This window comes from Bos grunniens, chromosome 16 (genome assembly GCF_055505025.1).
Source record: "Bos grunniens cultivar Pamir isolate PY7600 chromosome 16, Bosgru_T2T1.0, whole genome shotgun sequence".
Classification (NCBI taxonomy): Eukaryota; Metazoa; Chordata; class Mammalia; order Artiodactyla; family Bovidae; genus Bos; species Bos grunniens.
The window spans coordinates 20,211,140-20,230,339 of record NC_141180.1 but is presented as its reverse complement, the minus strand read 5'-3'; the positions used below and the strand labels follow the sequence as shown (position 1 = coordinate 20,230,339).

The 19,200-nt window shown below is 40.2% G+C and overlaps 1 protein-coding gene across 16 annotated transcripts in view; it reads left to right on the top strand.

The window, feature by feature from the left end:
* The first annotated feature begins 2,051 nt into the window (after window positions 1-2,051).
* The window catches only part of TDRD5 (tudor domain containing 5), an 85,226-nt gene continuing 68,077 nt past the window's right edge, over window positions 2,052-19,200 (top strand). For 3 of the 16 annotated variants that reach the window (XM_086343567.1, XM_086343568.1, XM_086343566.1), the window contains exons 1-4: window positions 2,587-2,992; window positions 7,610-7,846; window positions 8,462-8,869; window positions 10,762-10,955. In XM_086343567.1, coding sequence (XP_086199693.1) covers window positions 2,749-2,992; window positions 7,610-7,846; window positions 8,462-8,869; window positions 10,762-10,955 — 1,083 coding nt within the window. In that variant the 5' untranslated portion in view covers window positions 2,587-2,748. Of the gene's footprint in view, window positions 2,372-2,586; window positions 2,993-3,339; window positions 3,475-6,330; window positions 7,118-7,609; window positions 7,847-8,461; window positions 8,870-10,761; window positions 10,956-19,200 lie in introns of those variants that run through there. The other 13 variants (XM_086343572.1, XM_086343577.1, XM_086343569.1 and 10 more) reach the window with 13 other exon arrangements.

Sequence of the window (19,200 nt, the reverse complement as noted above, 5' to 3'; positions counted from 1 at the left end):
GGAGAGTAAATGTTTCTTTTCAAGTGCCTGACTCAGTATTTTTTCCCCATAACAGTATACTGAAAAAATTTTTGAAGTTGCATTTGGCCCAAAGGGGGAAAAATATGATTATTTAGTATTCATTACAAATTAATAGTTGCTATTAAACATAGCTAGTTTATCATCTTTAAAGATTTTCCTATTTGCAAAAGCATGAAACTGTAGCATTTATTAATTTTTTCTCATCTTTTGTTTCTGTTATGTATTAATTTGACCTAGAGTCCTAGCTGTAGACTCTTAAACTAAAATTGTACCTCAATTTTTGAACCAAGAATTGGTGGGATATCTGGCCAAATTACATTCTCAAAGCTGTACCTTCTCCCCCAATAAGATTTCTTGTAGGAGAAAAATTGATGAGAAAAAGCCATATTTGTTGCAGCCCATGTTGGGTACTTGTTCTCAGTCTCCTCTGCTGTTATATAATCACTACTTCATTTTCTGTATCCATTTATAACACTAACACAAGCATCTGCTTATATCACAAGGCTCTTTGGATTATGAATGACAATGACAATATCTGAGAAAGGGGGTAACATTCCATGTTAAAAAAGTCAACAGCTGAGTGCTGAGGTAGCAGCACTAGTCTCTAGCTGGCTGGCCTCATCTCTTCTTAAAATGATGATGCTGTTTTCTTTTAGATTCCTTTTTAATTGAAAGTGTGTCAGTCATCCCTTTGCTGAAAATATATGTGCACAGCTTTATCTCTTAATACATTAGCCCTTGTTTGGGTTTGTTATGAGCCTGACCTCTGTGGGAATGGAGTTATCAGGAGAGGGAGAGGACCAATTAAACTTGCTGGCTTTGAGTTTGTTTCTAAGACAAAGGTCATGAAAGATTTCAAGGCTTTCTAAGTTAATATACTTATTCTCATTTAGCAGCTTGAAATTTTATATCTATAATTAAGAGTGAATATTTATACATCTTATTTAATGGAAAAGTTGGAATTCATTATCACTAGATAAAATTGCAAATACTTTAAAGCTGGAAGAAACTACAGGGACTTAAATTTAACTTTGTCAATTTGTAGGTGGCAGAGAAACCAACCAGGAGGGCACAGTAGTGGTCTAGGAAAGCGATGCTGATGAGAGCTGGCTTTGGCAGTGGGGATGGCTTAGATTTATTTCTGAGGTAGAGAAATAGCAGAATTTAGTGACTGCATGGAGTTATGAAGGGGGTAGTGGGGGTGAGGGGATAGAAGACTCGAGAGATTTTTACCTTTATAGGTTGAGCAGTTGGTAAATAACTGCAGGCATCTCTGTTAGACCCACTTCCTCTCATTACTCTGCTCTCAAGTGTTTCAAGTTCTGGCCGCCTTTGCCTGGAGAGGCAGTTGTCTACTTGTTAGGTGTAGGTAAGACTGCCTGGACTTTTCTCTCATGAATTCACTTCACAGATACATAGTCAACGCTTACCGTATTGCTCACCTCTGAGAATGTAAAGCTAAGCCATGTTCTTGAGAAACAGAGTCTAACAGGGAGAAACATATGTAAACATACAGGTGTGATAAAGTGTGTATGTTACGACAGAAGGATCTACAGCAGGGTTTCTCGGCCTCAGCGCTGTTGACCTTTTGGACCAGATAACTGTTGCAGGGGACTTTCCTATGCAAGATCTTTAGCAGCATCTCTGGCCTCTACCCACCACAAGATGCCAGTAGTACCAATCCTGAGACATTGTCAAGTGTCCCAAAGGGACAAAATTGCTCCCGGTGGGAACCACAGATATCTATATGTTACCATGGGGACCCAAAGGAGGGGACAAGTAATCCTGAGTAAAGTCAGAGAAAACCTAGATTAAGCCATATTAAGAGGCGGGCAGGTGATTCTCAGAGGGCTTCAAGAACTGGGCCTTCCAGCAGATCAAACGACTACATGAAATTCCTAATCAAGGGTTTTTGATAAGCTTTAAATATTTTTTACCATGGATGAGAAATGTGTTCACTCAATTTTTAAAAAAGATTTATTTTATTTATGGCTGTGCTGGATCTTGGTGGCTGCCCACAGGCTTTCTCTAGTTGCAGCGATCCCTGGCTACTTTCCAGTTGCAGTGGGCAGGCTCATTGTAATGGTTTCTCTTCTTTCGGAGTATGGTACAAGTGGATTTCAAATTCAACCAAACTTTTTCCAAACCAGTATTTCAAAATAAAGATAAAACTTCAGGCATGGAATTGGCCGCAAGGGCTGACGCCCGCTGCGCAGGAACCCCCACCTCGCTCCCGGCCCTTCGTGGGCCTAGTTTTAAGCTGCGCAGCCTCCTTGCGAACCGGAAGCGCTTCGTCTGGCGCTCCTGAACTCAGAAAACTGGCGGCACCCAGCTTCTTGCAGCAGATTCAGTGAGTGTCTGGCTCTTACCTTCCTTCCTGGAGGCCTGTGAGCATGCCAGCTGACCCCACTTGGTCGCCTTCTGAAAAGTCTGGGTGGAGTCTTTTGACCGGAGGGGTCCCCAGCATCTCCTTCCCCTCTAACCCTCAAGCTACCCTTACGGGCTGAGAAAATCAATCCGATAGACCGCACACCAGTAATCTATTCAGGACAATGAATCGGGGTGGGGGTAGGGTAGGAACTGCAGTTCTCACTGCGGCCATCAGAATCACTTCGGGGCTTCCCTGGTAGCTCAGCTGGTAAAGAATCTACTTGTAATACAGGAGACCCCTGTCCCATAACCTGGGTCGGGAACATCCCCTGGAGAGAGGATAGGCTACACACTCCAATGTTCTTGGGCTTCCCTGATGACTCAGACGGTAAAAAATCCGCCTGCAATGCGGGAGACCTAGGTTTCTGGGAACCCATTCCTGGGTTGGGAAGATCCCCTGGAGGAGGGCATGGCAACCCACTCCAGTATTCTTGCCTGAAGAATCCCCATGGCAGAAGGAGCCTGGTCGGCTCTAATTCATGGGGTCACAAAAAGTCGGACACAACTGAGCGTCTAAGCGCAGCACAGAATCACCTGGAGGGTAATTAAACTGCGTTGTCGGGCTCTTCCTGCCCCTTCCCCAGGTTCTAGTTGAGCAAGTCGGGGGTTGGGTCTGATGATTTGTAACAAGTTTCTAGATTGTTTTGATGCTCTGGAACTACAAGTCGGGAATCCCTAGCTTAGAGGTTAAACAAAGTGTTTTCTAAATACTCTGTTTAAAGCAGCCCCTTCTCACTCCGGCTTACCCTGGTTTATTTTTCTTAAGTTATCGTTACTTGACGTTTTATATATTTATCTGCTTTTTGTTTGTCCTTAGTTAGGTCCAGGAGAACAGAACTTTGTCTTGCTCTTGTAGTTTCATATTTTAGTAGTGCCTGGCACATGGTAGGAACTAGAAAATCTGTGTTATTTGAATGAACATGCGTTTTGGAAGGCATGAGTCAAAGCTGAACGTGTGAGAGTGAAAAAGGTCACTCAGGAAGAGGGGGAAGACTGAAAAGGAGAAGCCAAGGACAGACCCTGGTAGGTGTGGACATTTAATGGAAAAACAGAAATAGGAAATAAGGGCAGAAACCTAGGTGCCAAGCTCAAAGAAGCAGCATTATAGACACCCAGAGAGGAGAGATTTTCAGAAAGGGAGGGGACACAGAGAGGAAGCAGTCACCTACCATGGAAAGATTGAAAAGTTCTTAGGATTTGTCAGATTTGTCATTGGTGGTTTTGATAAAACTAAGATGTTCAGAGTAGCAGGCTGAGTGCTTTGGATTGAGTAGGGAATGGTGGATGAAAAAGTGGGGAAAAGTGAGCGTGGACTGTTTATTCAAGGATTTGGCCAAGAAGGAATGGCTGGAGGATGTCCGAAAGAAAGTGTTTCTTTCTCTGTCTCTCCCTCTCTCTGTGTGTGTCTTTGGGAGTCAGAGCCAAGTCATTTTCTAGTGGTGAGGCAGGAATATGTAAAAAAGTTTAATAGGGATGGCAAAGGTTTAGCATAATTGCTGTGAGGAATAGAATTGAACAGACATCAAATGGCCCCAAGTTGGGCATAATGTTAAACTTTGGGAGGTTGGAATGCTGCCCAAGTTCTATCATGAGCTTCTAACTCACCTCCTCCTTCACGGACAGTGTTTTCAAAAGATTCTCTCATACTTGTCATGGGGCATATATTAAAGCTTCAGAAGCTTAAAACACACATACACACACCACCACACAAAACTCGTTATTGGCTGTTTTTTAAGGTAGGAATGCTGGTAGGAGCAGCTGCAATGGAAATATACTCCCAGATACAGGCAGGGGATGGGAGGAGACCAGGTGGAGACAGTTAATTAATAGAAGAAAAGTGCGCTCTGGTCATCATAATGGGCAGGATGGAAAACACATTGGTCTGACTCACAGAGTTGTCTGGTTGTGGTAATTAATTGTAGGGTCCCAGGGATGAAATCAACAAACAACTCACTAAGTCTTTTTGATTTGTGTAATTACAAAAGCAAACAAACCAACAAAACACAGTTCTAGGTCTGGGGAACAGAGGACTCTGAATGAGAAACATGACTTGTCAGTTCTGTTCCAAGAACTAAATCAGATTCCAGGAGTGTAGCCTAAATATTCTTAAAGAAGGATGCTGCTGAAACACTGTACCTAAGTACTGCAAACCTTTTCTCTAGCCTTTCCCCAAAGGCCTTGGAACCCCTTATGGATAAATGTTCTGGCAAACAGGAGGAACTCAAACTTCTTAGTACCTGTCACTAATTTCAAAAGAACACAAATATCACTGTGTGCTATCAACATTCTGAGAATATAGGGGTTAGGTGATAAATGAATTAAATTCTGGTCCAAGTTCACCTTTGGGCAGGGCTAGTAGGACTGTGAATTCATCCTGTGGTTAGTACCCTACTCGCCAAGTGAATAGCTGGAGTAGGTAATCTTAGCAACTGACAGAATTCTTACATGGGCACCTTCACTCATTGAGTAAGGGCTATTCTGGTAGAAAATGCCAAGTCAAGTGCCAAAATAGAACATCAAAAGCATTACTACATACCTGCAGAGTGTCTCCATCAAAGGCAAGAAAGATGCTAAGGTGATGGTTCCCACCTCATTCCAGTTTAGCCACTACATAAGTCTGACAGTTTTCAGAGAATGACAGTCCATTATAAACCCAAGCAAGTGATGACTTCAAGTGTAGCTTAACTCTTCCAAATGGGGTCCCCTTATTGAAGCAACTCAGCCCCTGACACTCAGGTTGCAGTTATTGATCTGAGATTTAGCTCCAGAATATCTTGGTAAAAATCTCTTATTTTCACATTATGCACCAATAACTTTCTAGATTCGATCAAGAGTTTTGTTTTTACTGCCTATCACTTTTTTATATCCTCGTTCATTTCTGTCAGTTTCTTCAGTTTAAAGTGGGAATCATAATTGTACTTTTTCAGATTGTTAAAATTTGATAATCTACGTTAAGAGCATGTAGTAAGTGCACCATATGTTACCTATAACAGTGAAAATCAGGGATATGGTTTTTCAATTCATTGTTCATTTTGCTCTCAGGTTGTTTAGTGAGATGGTAAATTTTCAGAATTTTCAGGTGTTCCATTTAAATGCTGATTTGGCTAGGGTAAGGATTTCAGTTTCAGCTTTAAAGACATTGCTCCATTGAGAAATCCAATTGCAATATAATTTCCATCGCTTTCTAGGTAACCTATTTCTATATAAAAGCTCTTCTCTTTCTTCTGGATGTTGTCTAGCATGGGATCTTAAGTTTATTAGTCATCCTAAGGACCCAGTGGAACCATTTAATCTGAAAATTTGTAATTTTCTTCAAATCTGAGACATCCAACCCTCACCACCGTTCTGTTGTTTGTGTAATACCTGTCATTCAGATGTTGGAGTAGTATCCAGCTGGATCCATTCTTTATGTTTCATCACTTTCCTTTTAGTTAATTTGCTATTTAGCCCTGTCCGTTTTGCTATAAACCAGCCCACAAATCTTTTCTGTGTTTCTGAGATTACTCAGTATTCTTGGTTCATTGATGGAACATTTTGTTCCTTAGAGCTTTTGTCTTAATGTCGTGGGATTTTAGGTCAAAGTAGATGTGTGTGCTCTGGTTTCTTTCTTGACTCATCCTCGGTTATCTTTTGGTTTTCTTGTTCCTTTAATTAGATTGTATATTTTAAGGTAAAAGTCTTCATACTCTGCCTTTCTAGTCTATACCTCTTAAACTACCATTATCTGGTTTTCAAGGCCCTTATACAACTGGCTTATTCCACCTATCCAGTAAAATACACCCCAGGTTATTTCCTCAAATACATCTTCTTCTTTAGTTTCCCAGCGCTTTTATCTCCAGTGAAGTTCTCCACTCATTCAGGAATCCCTTGTTGCCCCACCCATTCCGCTCTGCTGGGAGCTGCATCTATCTAGCTCAGGAGCGCTTCTCCACCAAGCATCAGAATTGCCTGAAGTTTCCTCCAATAGACCCAGACCTGCTAGAATCAGAGTATCTGCTGATCAGACCCGAGCATCTTTTTCACTTCTTAAAGAAGGTCCACGGGCGACTGAGAGGCACACCTAGGCTAAGAACCTCACAGCCTCCTTCTCCTCCGGCCTAGAGGTGTTTGGAGGGGTTCTTGTGCGCGCTGCCTCACCTCGTGCCTCCCAAGCACGTCACAAGAAGTAGGCGCCGGCCATCCCAGAAGCTGCCTGGGAGGTGACCTAGGCGGCCCCAGGACTGGGACCGAACCCAGGCCAGATTCCGGAGCCACCAGTCCTACCTAACCGTCCCACCGGCCGTGAGCCCTCGGGGCCGGAACGCGGCGCCCGGAGCGCACCTCGCGGGCCCTCAGGCACTAGTGCGCAGGCGCGCAGGCCGCCTCACAGCTGCGGGTCTGTGGCTGGTAGTTCGTGTGCACCTTTGACGTTGCCAGGCCCGCAACGGCAGCGGCAGCGGCAGCGCCAGGGTGAGGGGCGGCCGGGCAGGGTCGGGCAGCTGAAGGGTGCTCCGCCTGCTTCCCGCCCCACTACCTCTTTTACCCAGGGCCGTGGGCAGTCCCCTTGAGGGACTTTGGGAGGTAGGGTTGGGAGAGGTCAACACCCCGCGCCCAAGCCGAGCACAGTTGGGAGAGGGCGGGCAACGACAAGGTGGTTGACTTGGAAGACAACGCGGGGAGCCTCTCCGTAGGTTTGGGCTCTGGAGAAAGTTTGCCGTCTGAGCGTGATTCCGCGGAGCCCAGTGCTCGCGCTGCGGAGGAAGGCGTGCAGCGTTTGCCTCCTTCCCAGTCCTGGTTCCGGAAGAGTGGGCGAGAGAGTCTCTGATACGAAGTCTACAGTGTAGAGTGAGATCTAGGACAAGCAGAGTTAAGGCTTCACCAAAAAAAACGAGCCAGGAACTTAAACTTTTCACACGTTAGGTCGCGGCAGGGATTTCTTGAGGCACACTTGGGTTAATCATCACAGATTGGGATTTAGACTTTGGATTATATAGGAGCTTTCCCAAACCCAAGTTTCAGAGCACCCTCGTGGTATTGTTTCTGCCTCGTTTACCTTTAAAAGCCGCATCTCGGTTGTTAATATTCCACTTTGGGCCATTTTAAACTTTTTATTATTATTTTTCCTCTTGGGTTTGCCTGCTTTTCTTCATGAGCAACGATTCTGTCTTAAATCTTGTAGGTGCAATGTCTGAACAAGAGCGTATACAGGAATGCCTGAGGAAGGAAATAAGGTCACTTCTCATTTCCACCAAAGATGGTTTGACCCCACAGCAGTTGGAAAAGGAGTACCTTTTGATGGTTGGCAACCATTTACCGCTCCGAATCCTTGGGTATCGGTCCACAATGGAGCTGGTGTTGGATATGCCTGATGTTGTTAGTGTCTGCCCCTGTGGGGATGGTACTGTAATACTGAAAGGTAGGTTTAAGATTTGGAGGTCTATGAACTTTGTAATAATAATCACTTGGTAAAGAATTGCTCTAGCTCTGCAAGTATCCTGCATTCCAGGCAGGGGATTTTACTTTCTTGAGGGAGAAGAGAGATCATAGGCACCTTTGAGGTTGTGGGCAGAGTTAGATCTTTAACACAATCAGGAAGCCCTCCCCAGAATGCTGTGCTTTCACAAAAACTACGTTTTGCGTATGATTTCATGTTTTAACATCTTATGTCAGGAGAAACTTAAACAAGGGGACTTTTAAATTATGGAATCTTGTTTTAAATTTCATGAAGCACAAAAACATCATTGTAGGGAAGTTTATTGTTCATCTCTAGAGTTTCAGATCTTTCAGGAGTTAATTAGTAGCAGTGTTAACCAGTTGGGTTCCACTGTTCTCCGTCCTCCAGTAGAGAAGCTAACAAGCTGTTGTCTAAAATGCAAGAAATGGAGTAACCAGGGATTCATGTTTATCGTGCCACCTAGATACAAAGCTCCTTGGAGAGCAAAAAATTATATAACCACAGGTGCAAAGAATGAAGAAGGGAGTCAGTTTTCACCTAAATATGATTTCTTTTTTTTTCTTCACACCTCCTTAGCCATCCCAGATGAGTCCACCAAAGGAATAGCAAATTTAGTTGCAAAACAGAAGAGCAACCATAAGGTTCGAAACTCTGTGCAGAAGGGAAGGGCCAGTGTTTGCTCTGGTCCCAGCTCTCGCCGGCGAGTACCTTACCGAGGAAGGGTGCCCCCTATTCTTCCAGCTGTTGTGAAGAGTGAGTTGAAAGATCTCTTGGCGTTATCTCCTGTTCTCCTTTCTGATTTTGAAAATGCATTTGCCAATCGATTTGGACGATCATTCCAGTATGTGCAGTATGGCTTCCTCTCTATGTTCGAAGTGCTGAATGCTGCTTCAGATGTTATTTCTGTGGAGCAGACCAGAGCAGGTTCTTTGTTGACGCTGAAGAAGAGTGTATCAGAGGAAAAGCAGAGAGGATGGCCTGCAGGTAAGCACATTAGCACAAGTAACCATACTGCAGATCAGCAAATTTTGGAGCTGTTGTACATATGTGTATATATGTATACATGCAATGGCTAAGCTCCATTAGTTTGTTGAAGTTGAATCATGGCTCTACCACTTGATAGCCGTGTTATCTCAGGCGAGTTACTTAAAATGGCTAAGCCTTTAGTCCCCTCATCTCTATAATAGGAATAATTATACTTGGCTCTTGGAGTCATACTGAGGATTAAATGAGACAAGATCTGTAAACTGCCTGGCTACTATTATGAAAACATAAGATCAGCTCTCTCTGGAGTGCTGTAAATGAACATCAGTTATGTGTGTTCAGGTAAAGAAGATATAGTATAGAAAATTAAAAGTTTAAAAAAATAATACTGATCTGTGGCATTTGCTATCTGATCTTGGCTATCACTGAATCTTTGATACCCTAGCAGGCATTTGTATTAATTTATGTAGTGTAATGATAACCACCGTATTTGTATAGCATTTTACCTTGGATTCTCATACTATAGACAGGTTGGGTGAGTAACTGTCTTACAGATCAGAAAGCTAAAACTCAAGAAAGTTGAATGACTTTTCAAAAATTTCATGGCTAGAAAAGTGGTACAGCTAAAGTTAGGTACTGAACTCTTATTACTGCTCATTCAGTGCTTTGTGTACCCAATTACTGTCTCTCTTAAAGGCTCAGAAGACTAATATGATTATTGATATAATGTCTCTCTAGACCCTTGACAGTATAGAATCCATTCACTCACTGCCTATTCGGGGAACTCTATGCCCATTTCAGTGATTTTTCTTTTTCTCAAAATTTGTGTTTTTAGATTAATATATAAAAATCATGAAACTATCATGAATTTATAAACCAATATTTAAATTGTGATGGGAAGTGTAATTTGACAAGGATATGGTAGGGGGTTTACAGGTTCTAGTCAAGGAAGACTATGGGGGCCACTGAGTGTTTTGTGTCTAAACCTCAACGGCATCAGTATTCTTTTTTTAAAAAATTTTTGGCTGTCCCATGCCATTTGTGGGATCTCTGTTCCATGACCAGGGATGGAACCCAGACCACAGCTGTGAAAAGTGCTGAATCCTAACCACTAGGCCACCTGGGAACTCCCTGTGTCAGTATTCGTGAGGTGCTTAAACTTTGGGAGAGTAACTCATGCTATTCAACTTATATGAATTTGAGTTGTATAAAGCAGTTTGACAATTTAATGAATTGTAGAGGGTGGATATTCCTTCCCAGTGAATGAATTGTTGATTTTCTCCACCCATAGTCCGTTATTCCTCATCAGGATATCTTGGAAGTAATTTTTTTCTCTTGTCAGCTTGATTTTAGGGTAAAGAAAGAGCTAGGCCTTGCTGGGGTTCAGTTATCTTTCATGTTTTTTAACAATATACCTTTCTCCTGTGGTGTTTCCCTACCTACTAATCTTGAAGAAAAGAATCTAAACTCTAGGATAACATCCTTTATTCTGTAGCTTTTCATTCTCCACCTCTCCCCTCATAACCACTAGATGGTTATCCAGTTTGAAAAGCATAATTCAAGCAGATTCTTTATTTGAAGACTTAATGGTCTCCTAAACAAGATACAGCTTTTTTGATTTTTACCTATTGAGTCTTGCCTCTGTAATGATTTTCAGGTGTCCTTAAGTAGAGTTTTAGAAACCCCCAATCTTTCAGTAACACCTTATTATCTCTTGGTTTTGTTCTGTAGATGACTAATCATTTCCATTGTATGTAAAGTTTATTGGCGTACTATGAAAATGCAAGCTGACTTTTTAGTTCTAAGGGCCTAACCTCTACATATAGCCACTAGAAAATAAACTAGAAATTGGTAGTGATAATTTTTCTCTCCTCTTCTTTTATTCACAAAAGGTAAGATTTTCACCCAGCCTTTTAGAATGAAGCAACAAGGGTCATATCCCATAGGCTTCCCAGTAGCAAAGGCATGCTTTTCACAACCCACTTCAAACATGGAACCACCAAAGCAAATACTGGGCATGGAAAGGAATTCTAGATCAAATGTAATGGAGACTTCAAGGCTGAATCACAGTGAAAAATTAAACCAGGTAAGATGTCTGAGTTTGGAGCTGTAAATACACCAAAACTGTCTGTAAATTTAGTGGTTATTACTTAACTCTCATGGAAAAATTGCCCTTTTGAAATTCAAGTCATTCACTTATTTCAGATTTAACTTAAGCATTTTCTGTGGCTTTGTGGTTTAGTAAGAAGTGAGACCTGGCAGTGAGAAAAGAGTACAATTTTATCAACTCCTTGGTTTCTACTATTTTCTGCAGATGATTCCCAAATCTGTATCTCTAGTTCCATCTTCTCATCAAAGTTATAGAAGCATATTTGCAACTTACCTCATGAGTATCTTCACCTGAATGTTGGCCCTGACACTGCAGTCCTGGTAATGTGACTGTAATGCTGAAGGACTTTGAGTAAAAACTATTAGAGTAGAACCAACAAAAACCCAGTTAAGTTTGCAAGATGAACAAGTAGAGCTCAAAATAAGGTCATGGAAATTAAAGACATAAAAGTGCCTTATTTCTACACGTAACTTTTACATGTAAAGTTTTCCTAGCACCATTTATTGAAGAGACTGTCTTTCCAGCATTGTATAGTCTTGCCTCTTTTGTCATAGATTAATTAACCACAGTTGAATGGGCTTATTTCTGGGTTTTCTATCCTGTTCCATTGAGCTATATTTCTATTAATATTCTTGTGCCAGTATCATACTGTTTTGATGACTGTAGCTTTGTAGTATAGCCTGAAGTCAGGGAGCCTGATTCTTCCAGCTACATTTTTCTTTCTCAAGATTGCTTTGGCTATTTGGGGGTCTTTTGTGTCTCCATACACATTTTGAGATTTTTTTGGTTCTTGTTCTGTGGAAAATGCCATTAGTAATTTGATAGGGATTACATTGAATCTGTAGCTTGCCTTGGGCATTACAGTCATTTTGACAATATTGATTCTTGCAATCCATGAATGTGGTGTATCTTTCCACTTGTGTGTATCATCTTTTATTTCTTTCATCAGTATCTTAATAGTTTTTGGAGTACAGATCTTTTGTCTCCTTAGGTAGGTTTATTCCTAGGTATTTTACTCTTTTTTCATGCAGTGGTCAATGGAATTGTTTCTTGAATTTCTCTTTGTGATCTTTTGTTGTTAGTATATAGAAATGCAATAGATTTCTGTGTATTAATTTTGTAACCTGCAACTTTACCAAATTCATTGATGAGTTCTAGTAGTTTTCTGGTAGATCTTTAGTATCTTCTATGTGTAGTATCATGTCATCTGCAAACAGTGACCATTTAACTTCTTCTTCCCCAGTTTGGATTCCCTTTACTTCTTTTTCTTCTCTGATTGCCGTAACTAGGACTTCCAAAACTATGTTGACTAAAAGTGGTAAGAGTTGACATCCTGGTCTTGTTCCTGATCTTAGAGGGAATGCTTTCAGCTTTTCATCATTAACTATAATGCTAACTGTAGGTTTGTCATATATGGCCTGTATTATGTTGAGGTATGTTCCCTCTTTGCCCACTTTCTGAAAAGTTTCTATCTATAAATGGGTGCTGAATTTTTGTCATGTATACAATGGAATGACACTCAGCCATTAGAAAGAATGAAATAATGCCATTTGCAGCAACATGTATGGATATAGAGAGTGTCATATTGAGTAAAGTAAGTCAGAGAAGTATTGTATGACATCCCTTATATGTGGAATCTAAAAAGAAATGATACAAATGAACTTATTACAGAACAGAAACAGACTCACAGACTGAGCTTATGGTTGCCAGGAGGGGAGAATGGGGTAAAGGATACTTAGGGAATTTGGAATGGGCATGTACACACTGCTATATTGAAAATAGATCGCCAAGAAGGTCCACTGCATAGCACATGAAACTATTTTAATGTTATGTGGCAGCCTGGATGGAAGGGGAGTTTGGGGGACAATGGATACATGTAATGTGTATAACTGAGTCCTTCACGGTTCACTGGAAACTATCACAACATTGTTAATTTGCTATACCCCAATAAAAAAAATAATAAATAATAAAAAGTCCTTTTTTCTATAACTTTAAAAAATTAGCTTTAGTAACTTAATTTACATATAGTAAAATCTATCCATTGAAAATGTACAGCTTGAGTTTTAACATATGTATCTAGATGTGTAATTGCCATCAAAGTCAAGAAACAGCATTTCAGTCTTCCCCACAGAATTCCTTCATGCCACTTTGTAGTTGATCTCTTTCCCCAACTACAGCTACAGACAACCAATACTTACTATAATTTTGACTTTCCAAGAGTTTCATATGAATGGAATTAAATAATGCTTAACTTTTTGTGTCTAGTTTCTTTAACAGGATGCTTTTGAGATTCATCCAATATGTATCAGTAGTTTGTTCCTTTTTCTTATTGAGTATTGTTTCTCTGTATTGATAAACCTCAATTTATTTTCCATTCATCATTAGATATTTGGGTTGTTTGCTGTTTGAGGTATTATGAATAAAGCTGCTATGAACATTTACTTATACTTTGTGTGAACATTGACTTCATTTGTCTTGGGTCAGTACCTAAAAGTTAGATTGTTGGGTCAAACAGTAAGTTTAACTTTTAAGAAATTACCAAACTCTTTCCAAAGTGGCTGTACAGTTTTACTTTGTGAGCTATGTATAAGAGTTCCACTTGCATCTCTGTTAACATTTGGTATTATCAATTTAAAAAACAGTAGCCATTTAAGTGGGTGTATGGTAGTATCTCCAGTACCCTTGCCTGGAAAATCCCATGGATGGAGGGGCCTGGTAGGCTGCAGTCCATGGGGTCGCTAAGAGTTGGACATGACTGAGCGACTTCACTTTCACTTTTCACTTTCATGCATTGGAGGAGGAAATGGCAACCCACTCCAGTGTTCTTGCCTGGAGAATCCCAGGGACGGGGGAGCCTGGTGGACTGTCGTCTATGGGGTCGCACAGAGTCGGACACGACTGAAGTGGCTTAGCAGCAGCAGCAGCATGGTAGTATCTCATTATGGCTTTAACTGAAGTTTCTCTAGTGATGAATAATATTGGGTATATTTGCCCAGTGGCTCAGGGGTAAAGAATCCACCTGCAGTGCAGAAGATGCGGAAGACATGGATTCAATTCCAGGGTTGGGAAGATCCCCTGGAGGAGGGCAAGGCAACCCACTTCAGTCTTTTTGCTGGGAAAATCCCATGGATAAAGGAGCCTCACCAACTACAGTCAATGGGGTTGCAGAGAGTTGGACACAATTGAAGTAACTGAGCATACATGAACACACCATTTGTATATCTTCTTGGAAGTGTCTCTTCTATCTTTTGCTCATTCTTAAAAATCAAATTTTCTTTGTATTGAGTTGGAAGACACTGATTTTATAAGAAATATATATTTGGTCTTCATCCTTTTCTGGCACAGATCTCCTAAAACCTTTGGAAATTCCTAAGTAAAGAGAGCAATAAAGGTGGCTTTTGTTATTTTAATGAGGTGGCTTTTGGAAAGCACCTAAGAATTGCTAATTCTTAGTTAGGTTCGACCTGACTCCATTAGCAACCTAATGGAGTCAACTATGTAATTGGAAGGTTAGAACGCTTCAGTCCGGCTCTAAACCTCCTAGGAGCGTAGAAGAGTTGGAAATTAATTTCATTCATAGCCAGTGTTTAATCAGTCATGCTGATGTAACGATAACTCCATGAAAACCCCAGAGGGTTTGTAAAGCTTCTGGGTTGGTGAACATACAGAGATTTGGGGAGAGTGGCATGCTAGGAAAAGGCATGAAAATTCTGCACTCCTTCCCACATACCTTGCTCTCTGTATCTCTTCCATTTGACTTTTTCTTGAGTTATATATTTTTATTTATTTTTCATTCATTAACAAAACATATAATTGATGTATAACATTATATTAGCTTCATACAATAGGATTAAAACAGGATTAGATATATGTATGTATTGTGAAATGATCACAATAAGTGTAGTAAACATCCATTACCACACAGAGTTAAAATTTTTTTTCTTGTGGTGAGGACTTTTTAAGATTTACTCTCAGCAACTTTTAATTATAGAATGCAGTATTATTAATATACAGTTAATACCTATGTGTGTGTATATATATTTATATATAAAAGAAGTACCATGTTGTACATTACATCCCCAAGACTAATTAGTTTATAACTGGAAGTTTGTGTTTTTTGAGCACCTTTACCTCTTTTGCCCACCCCCTGCATGCTGCCTCTGGCAACCACCCATCTATCCTGTTTCTGTGAGTTTGGTTTTCTTTATTGTTTTTGTTGAACAGATATAACATGTAAGTAAGATCGTGCAATATGTGTCTGACTTGTTTTACTTAGCATAATGCCCTCAAGATTCATTCATTGTTATTACAAATTGTGGGATTTCCTCCTTGCTTTATGGCTAATACACATATTCCACAACTTCTTTATGTCTATCAATGAACACTTAAATTGTTTGTGTAAATGCTGCAGATAATATGGGTGTGCAGATATCTTTTTGAGTTGGTATTTTTGTTTCCTTCAGATAAATACCCAGAGGTTGCTGGATGATATGGTGCTTCTTTATACCATTTTGTATGGTATCTGCACCAATTTACATTCCCACCAACAGTGCACAAGGATTACTTTTTCTCTACATCTTCATCAGTACTTGTTATTTCTAGTCTTTTTAATAATAGTCATTCTACCAGGTGTTAGGTGATATTTCATTGTGGTTTGGTTTGCATTCCCTGTGTTAGTCCCTCAGTATCCAGCTCTGCGACCCTGTGGACTGTAGCCTGCTAGGCTCCTCTGTCCATGGAATTCTCCAGTTGAGAATACTGGAGTGGGTAGCCATTCCCTTCTCCAAGGGATCTTCCCAACCCAGGGATCGAACCCAGGTCTCCTGCATTGCAGGCAGATTCTTTACCATCTGAGCCACCAGGGAAGATGATTGTTTGTATCAAGCAGCCCCTTTTCATTTACTTGTTGGTTGTCTGTACATTTGGGGCGGGAGTAGGGGGGAATGTCTATTCAGATCCTCTGCTTATTTTTTCAGTTGAAGTTTTTAGGATTGTTTTTTTCTTTGATGGTGAGTTGTGGAAGTTCTTTTATATATTTTGGGCATTAATACCTTATCAAATATAAGATTTGCAAATATTTTCTCTCATTCATTTTTTGATAGTCTTTTTTGTGCCATAGGTTTTTAGTTTGATTATAGTCCTCCTTGTTTATTTTTGCTTTTGCTGCCTTTCCTTTCAGTGTCAAATCCAAAAAGTCATTTCTAAGACTGAGGACAGGAGCTTATCTAAGTTTTCTTCCAGGATTTTTATGGTTTCTGGTCTTACGTTCAGATTTTTAATTCACCTTGAGTTACTTTTTGTGTGTGGTGTGGAGTTCTGCCCTTTTATTGTTGTCATTGTTTAGTTGCTAACTCGTGTCCAACTTCCCTGTGACGTCCATGGACTGTAGCCCACTTGGCTCCTCTGTCCATGGGATTCTCCAGGCAGGAATACTGGAATGGGTTGTCATTTCTTTCTCTAATATCTTTTTATAATAAACCAGTAATCTAGTAATTGAAATGTTTCTCTGAGTTCTGTGATCCATTATAGCAAATTAAATTGAACCCAAGGAGAGGGTTATGGAAACCTTGTTTATAGCCACTGCTCAGGTGGCAGCCTGGACTTGGAATTGTCATCTAAAGTCAGAGGATGCCATGGGTGTTCAGTCTTGCAGAACTTGGCCATGGAATCTGAATGCTATCTCCAGTGTAAGAATTGAGTTGAATTGTAGGATACACAGCAAATAATAAGTCATTAGCAAAAAAACATAAAGCAATGTATACATTAAGATGATGTATTTAAAAATATATTCCAATATCAAATAGCAAAGTTCAACAATGGAAAACTGCAGTTAATTTTGCACTGACCTAATATATTTGGGTAGAGTGTTCTATAAATGTCAGTAAAGTTGGTTATAGCACCATTGAGGAATTCTTTATTTTTGCTGATGTTTTCCTAGTTTTTCCTTTAATTGCTGCAGGATCAGTGTTGAAATATTTAAATATAGTTGTGGATTTGTTTATTTTACTTTTTAGCCTTAGATATAAATCTGTTAGGTGCATATATATTGAGCTGGCCAAAAAGTTTATTCCATAGCATCTTATGGAACAACTTGAATGAACTATTTTAGTCAGTCCAATATTTAGGATTTATATGTGTCCTGATGAATTGCCCTATTTATCATTATGAAACACCCCTTTTTATTGTTCATAATATTCCTTGTTTTGAAGTTTACTTTGTTTTATATTGCCATGGTGATGCTAGCATTCTTTAGATGTTAACACTGTATATTTTTATATACTTTTATTTTTAACATACTTCTTTTATATTTCAAATGTGTTTCCTTAAGACAGTGTATGGTTATCTTGCTTTATTATTTACTCTGTCAGTCTCTGTAATTTAATGGGCATATTTATACCATGTATATTTAGTGATTTAAATCTGATTTTTGTGTTTTAAATCTGATTTTTGCAGGTTTTTCCCTATTCTTTCTTCTGGATTAATTTTTAAAAGTAAAAATTGTAGAGCAGTTTTAAGTTCTCAGCAAACTTGAGCAGAAAATACATCAGATCAGATCAGTCACTCAGTCGTGTCCAACTCTTTGCGACCCCATGAATCGCAGCACGCCGGGCCTCCCTGTCCATCATCAACTCCTGGAGTTCACTCAGACTCACATCCATCGAGTCAGTGATGCCATCCAGCCATCTCATCCTCTGTCGTCCCCTTCTCCTGCCCCCAATCCCTCCCAGCATCAGAGTCTTTTCCAATGAATGAGTCAACTCTTCGCATGAGGTGGCCAAAGGACTGGAGTTTCAGCTGTAGCATCATTCCTTCCAAAGAAATCCCAGGGCTGATCTCCTTCAGAATGGACTGGTTGGATCTCCTTGAAGTCCAAGGGACTCTCAAGAGTCTTCTCCAACACCACAGTTCAAAAGTATCAATTCTTCGGTGCTCAGCCTTCTTCACAGTCCAACTCTCACATCCATACATGACCACAGGAAAAACCATAGCCTTGACTAGATGAACTTTTGTTGGCAAAGTAATGTCTCTGCATATGGAGTCTCCATATTTTCACTGCCCCTACGTTCAGGCGGCGTCTCTCACTATACCATGAGCATCCTGCAGCAGAGTGATACCTTTGTTACAGTTGAACCTTACTGACACATAATAATCACCCAAAGTCTATAGTTTACATTAGGGTTCACTCCTGATACTGTAAATTCTGTGGATTTTGACATGTGTAATGACATATATCTACCATTGTAATATCACAGTATATAGTTCCACTGCCCCTCACATTCTCTGTGCTCTATCAGCTCTTCTCTTCCTCCTTTCTAGCCCATAGCAACCACCAATCTTTTTACTGTTTCTATAGTCCCGCCTTTTCCAGAATGTAATATAGTTGGAATCATACAGTATGTTGCCTTTTTATATTGCTTTCTTTCGTTTAATGATATGCATTTAAAGTTTCTCTGTGTGTTTTCATGACCTCTTAGCTCATTTCACTTTAGTGCTGAGTAGTAGTCCATTGTGTGCATATATTGCAGTTTATCCGTTTGCCTCCCGAAGGACATCTGGTTTGCTTTCAGGTTTTGGTTACGAATAAAGCTGCTGTAAACAGTCTGTGTGTAGTTTTGTGTGTAGACATAAATTTTCAGCTCCTTTGAGTTAATACCAAAGAGCCTGATGGCTTGATTATATGATGAGAGTTTAGTTTTGCAAGGAACTGCCAAACTGTCTTCCGAAGTGGCTATATCATCTTGCATTCCCACCAGTGTGAGAGTTCCTGTTGCTCCACATCCCCATCAGCATTTGGTGTTGTCAGTGTTTTGGATTTTGATCATTCTACTAGCTGTATTGGAGGAGGAAATGGCGACCCACTCCAGTATTCTTCCCTGGAGAATCCCATGGACAGAGGAGCCTGGTGGCCTGCAGTCCATGGGATTGCAAAGAGTTGGACACGACTGAACAACTGATATACACTAGCTGTGTGGTGATACCTCACTGTTGTTTTAATTTACATTTCTCTAATGACATCATGTTGAACATCTTTTAATATGCTTACTTTGCTATCTGTATATCTTCTGTTGTGAAATGTCTGTTCAGATATTTTGCCCTGTTTTTAATTAGGTTGTTTTCTTATTGTTGAGTTTTAATGGTTCTTTGTATATTTTGTTTGACAAGTCTTTATCAGATATATCTTTCGTAATTTCTTTTTTTTTTTTTTTTTTGCAGTTTGTGA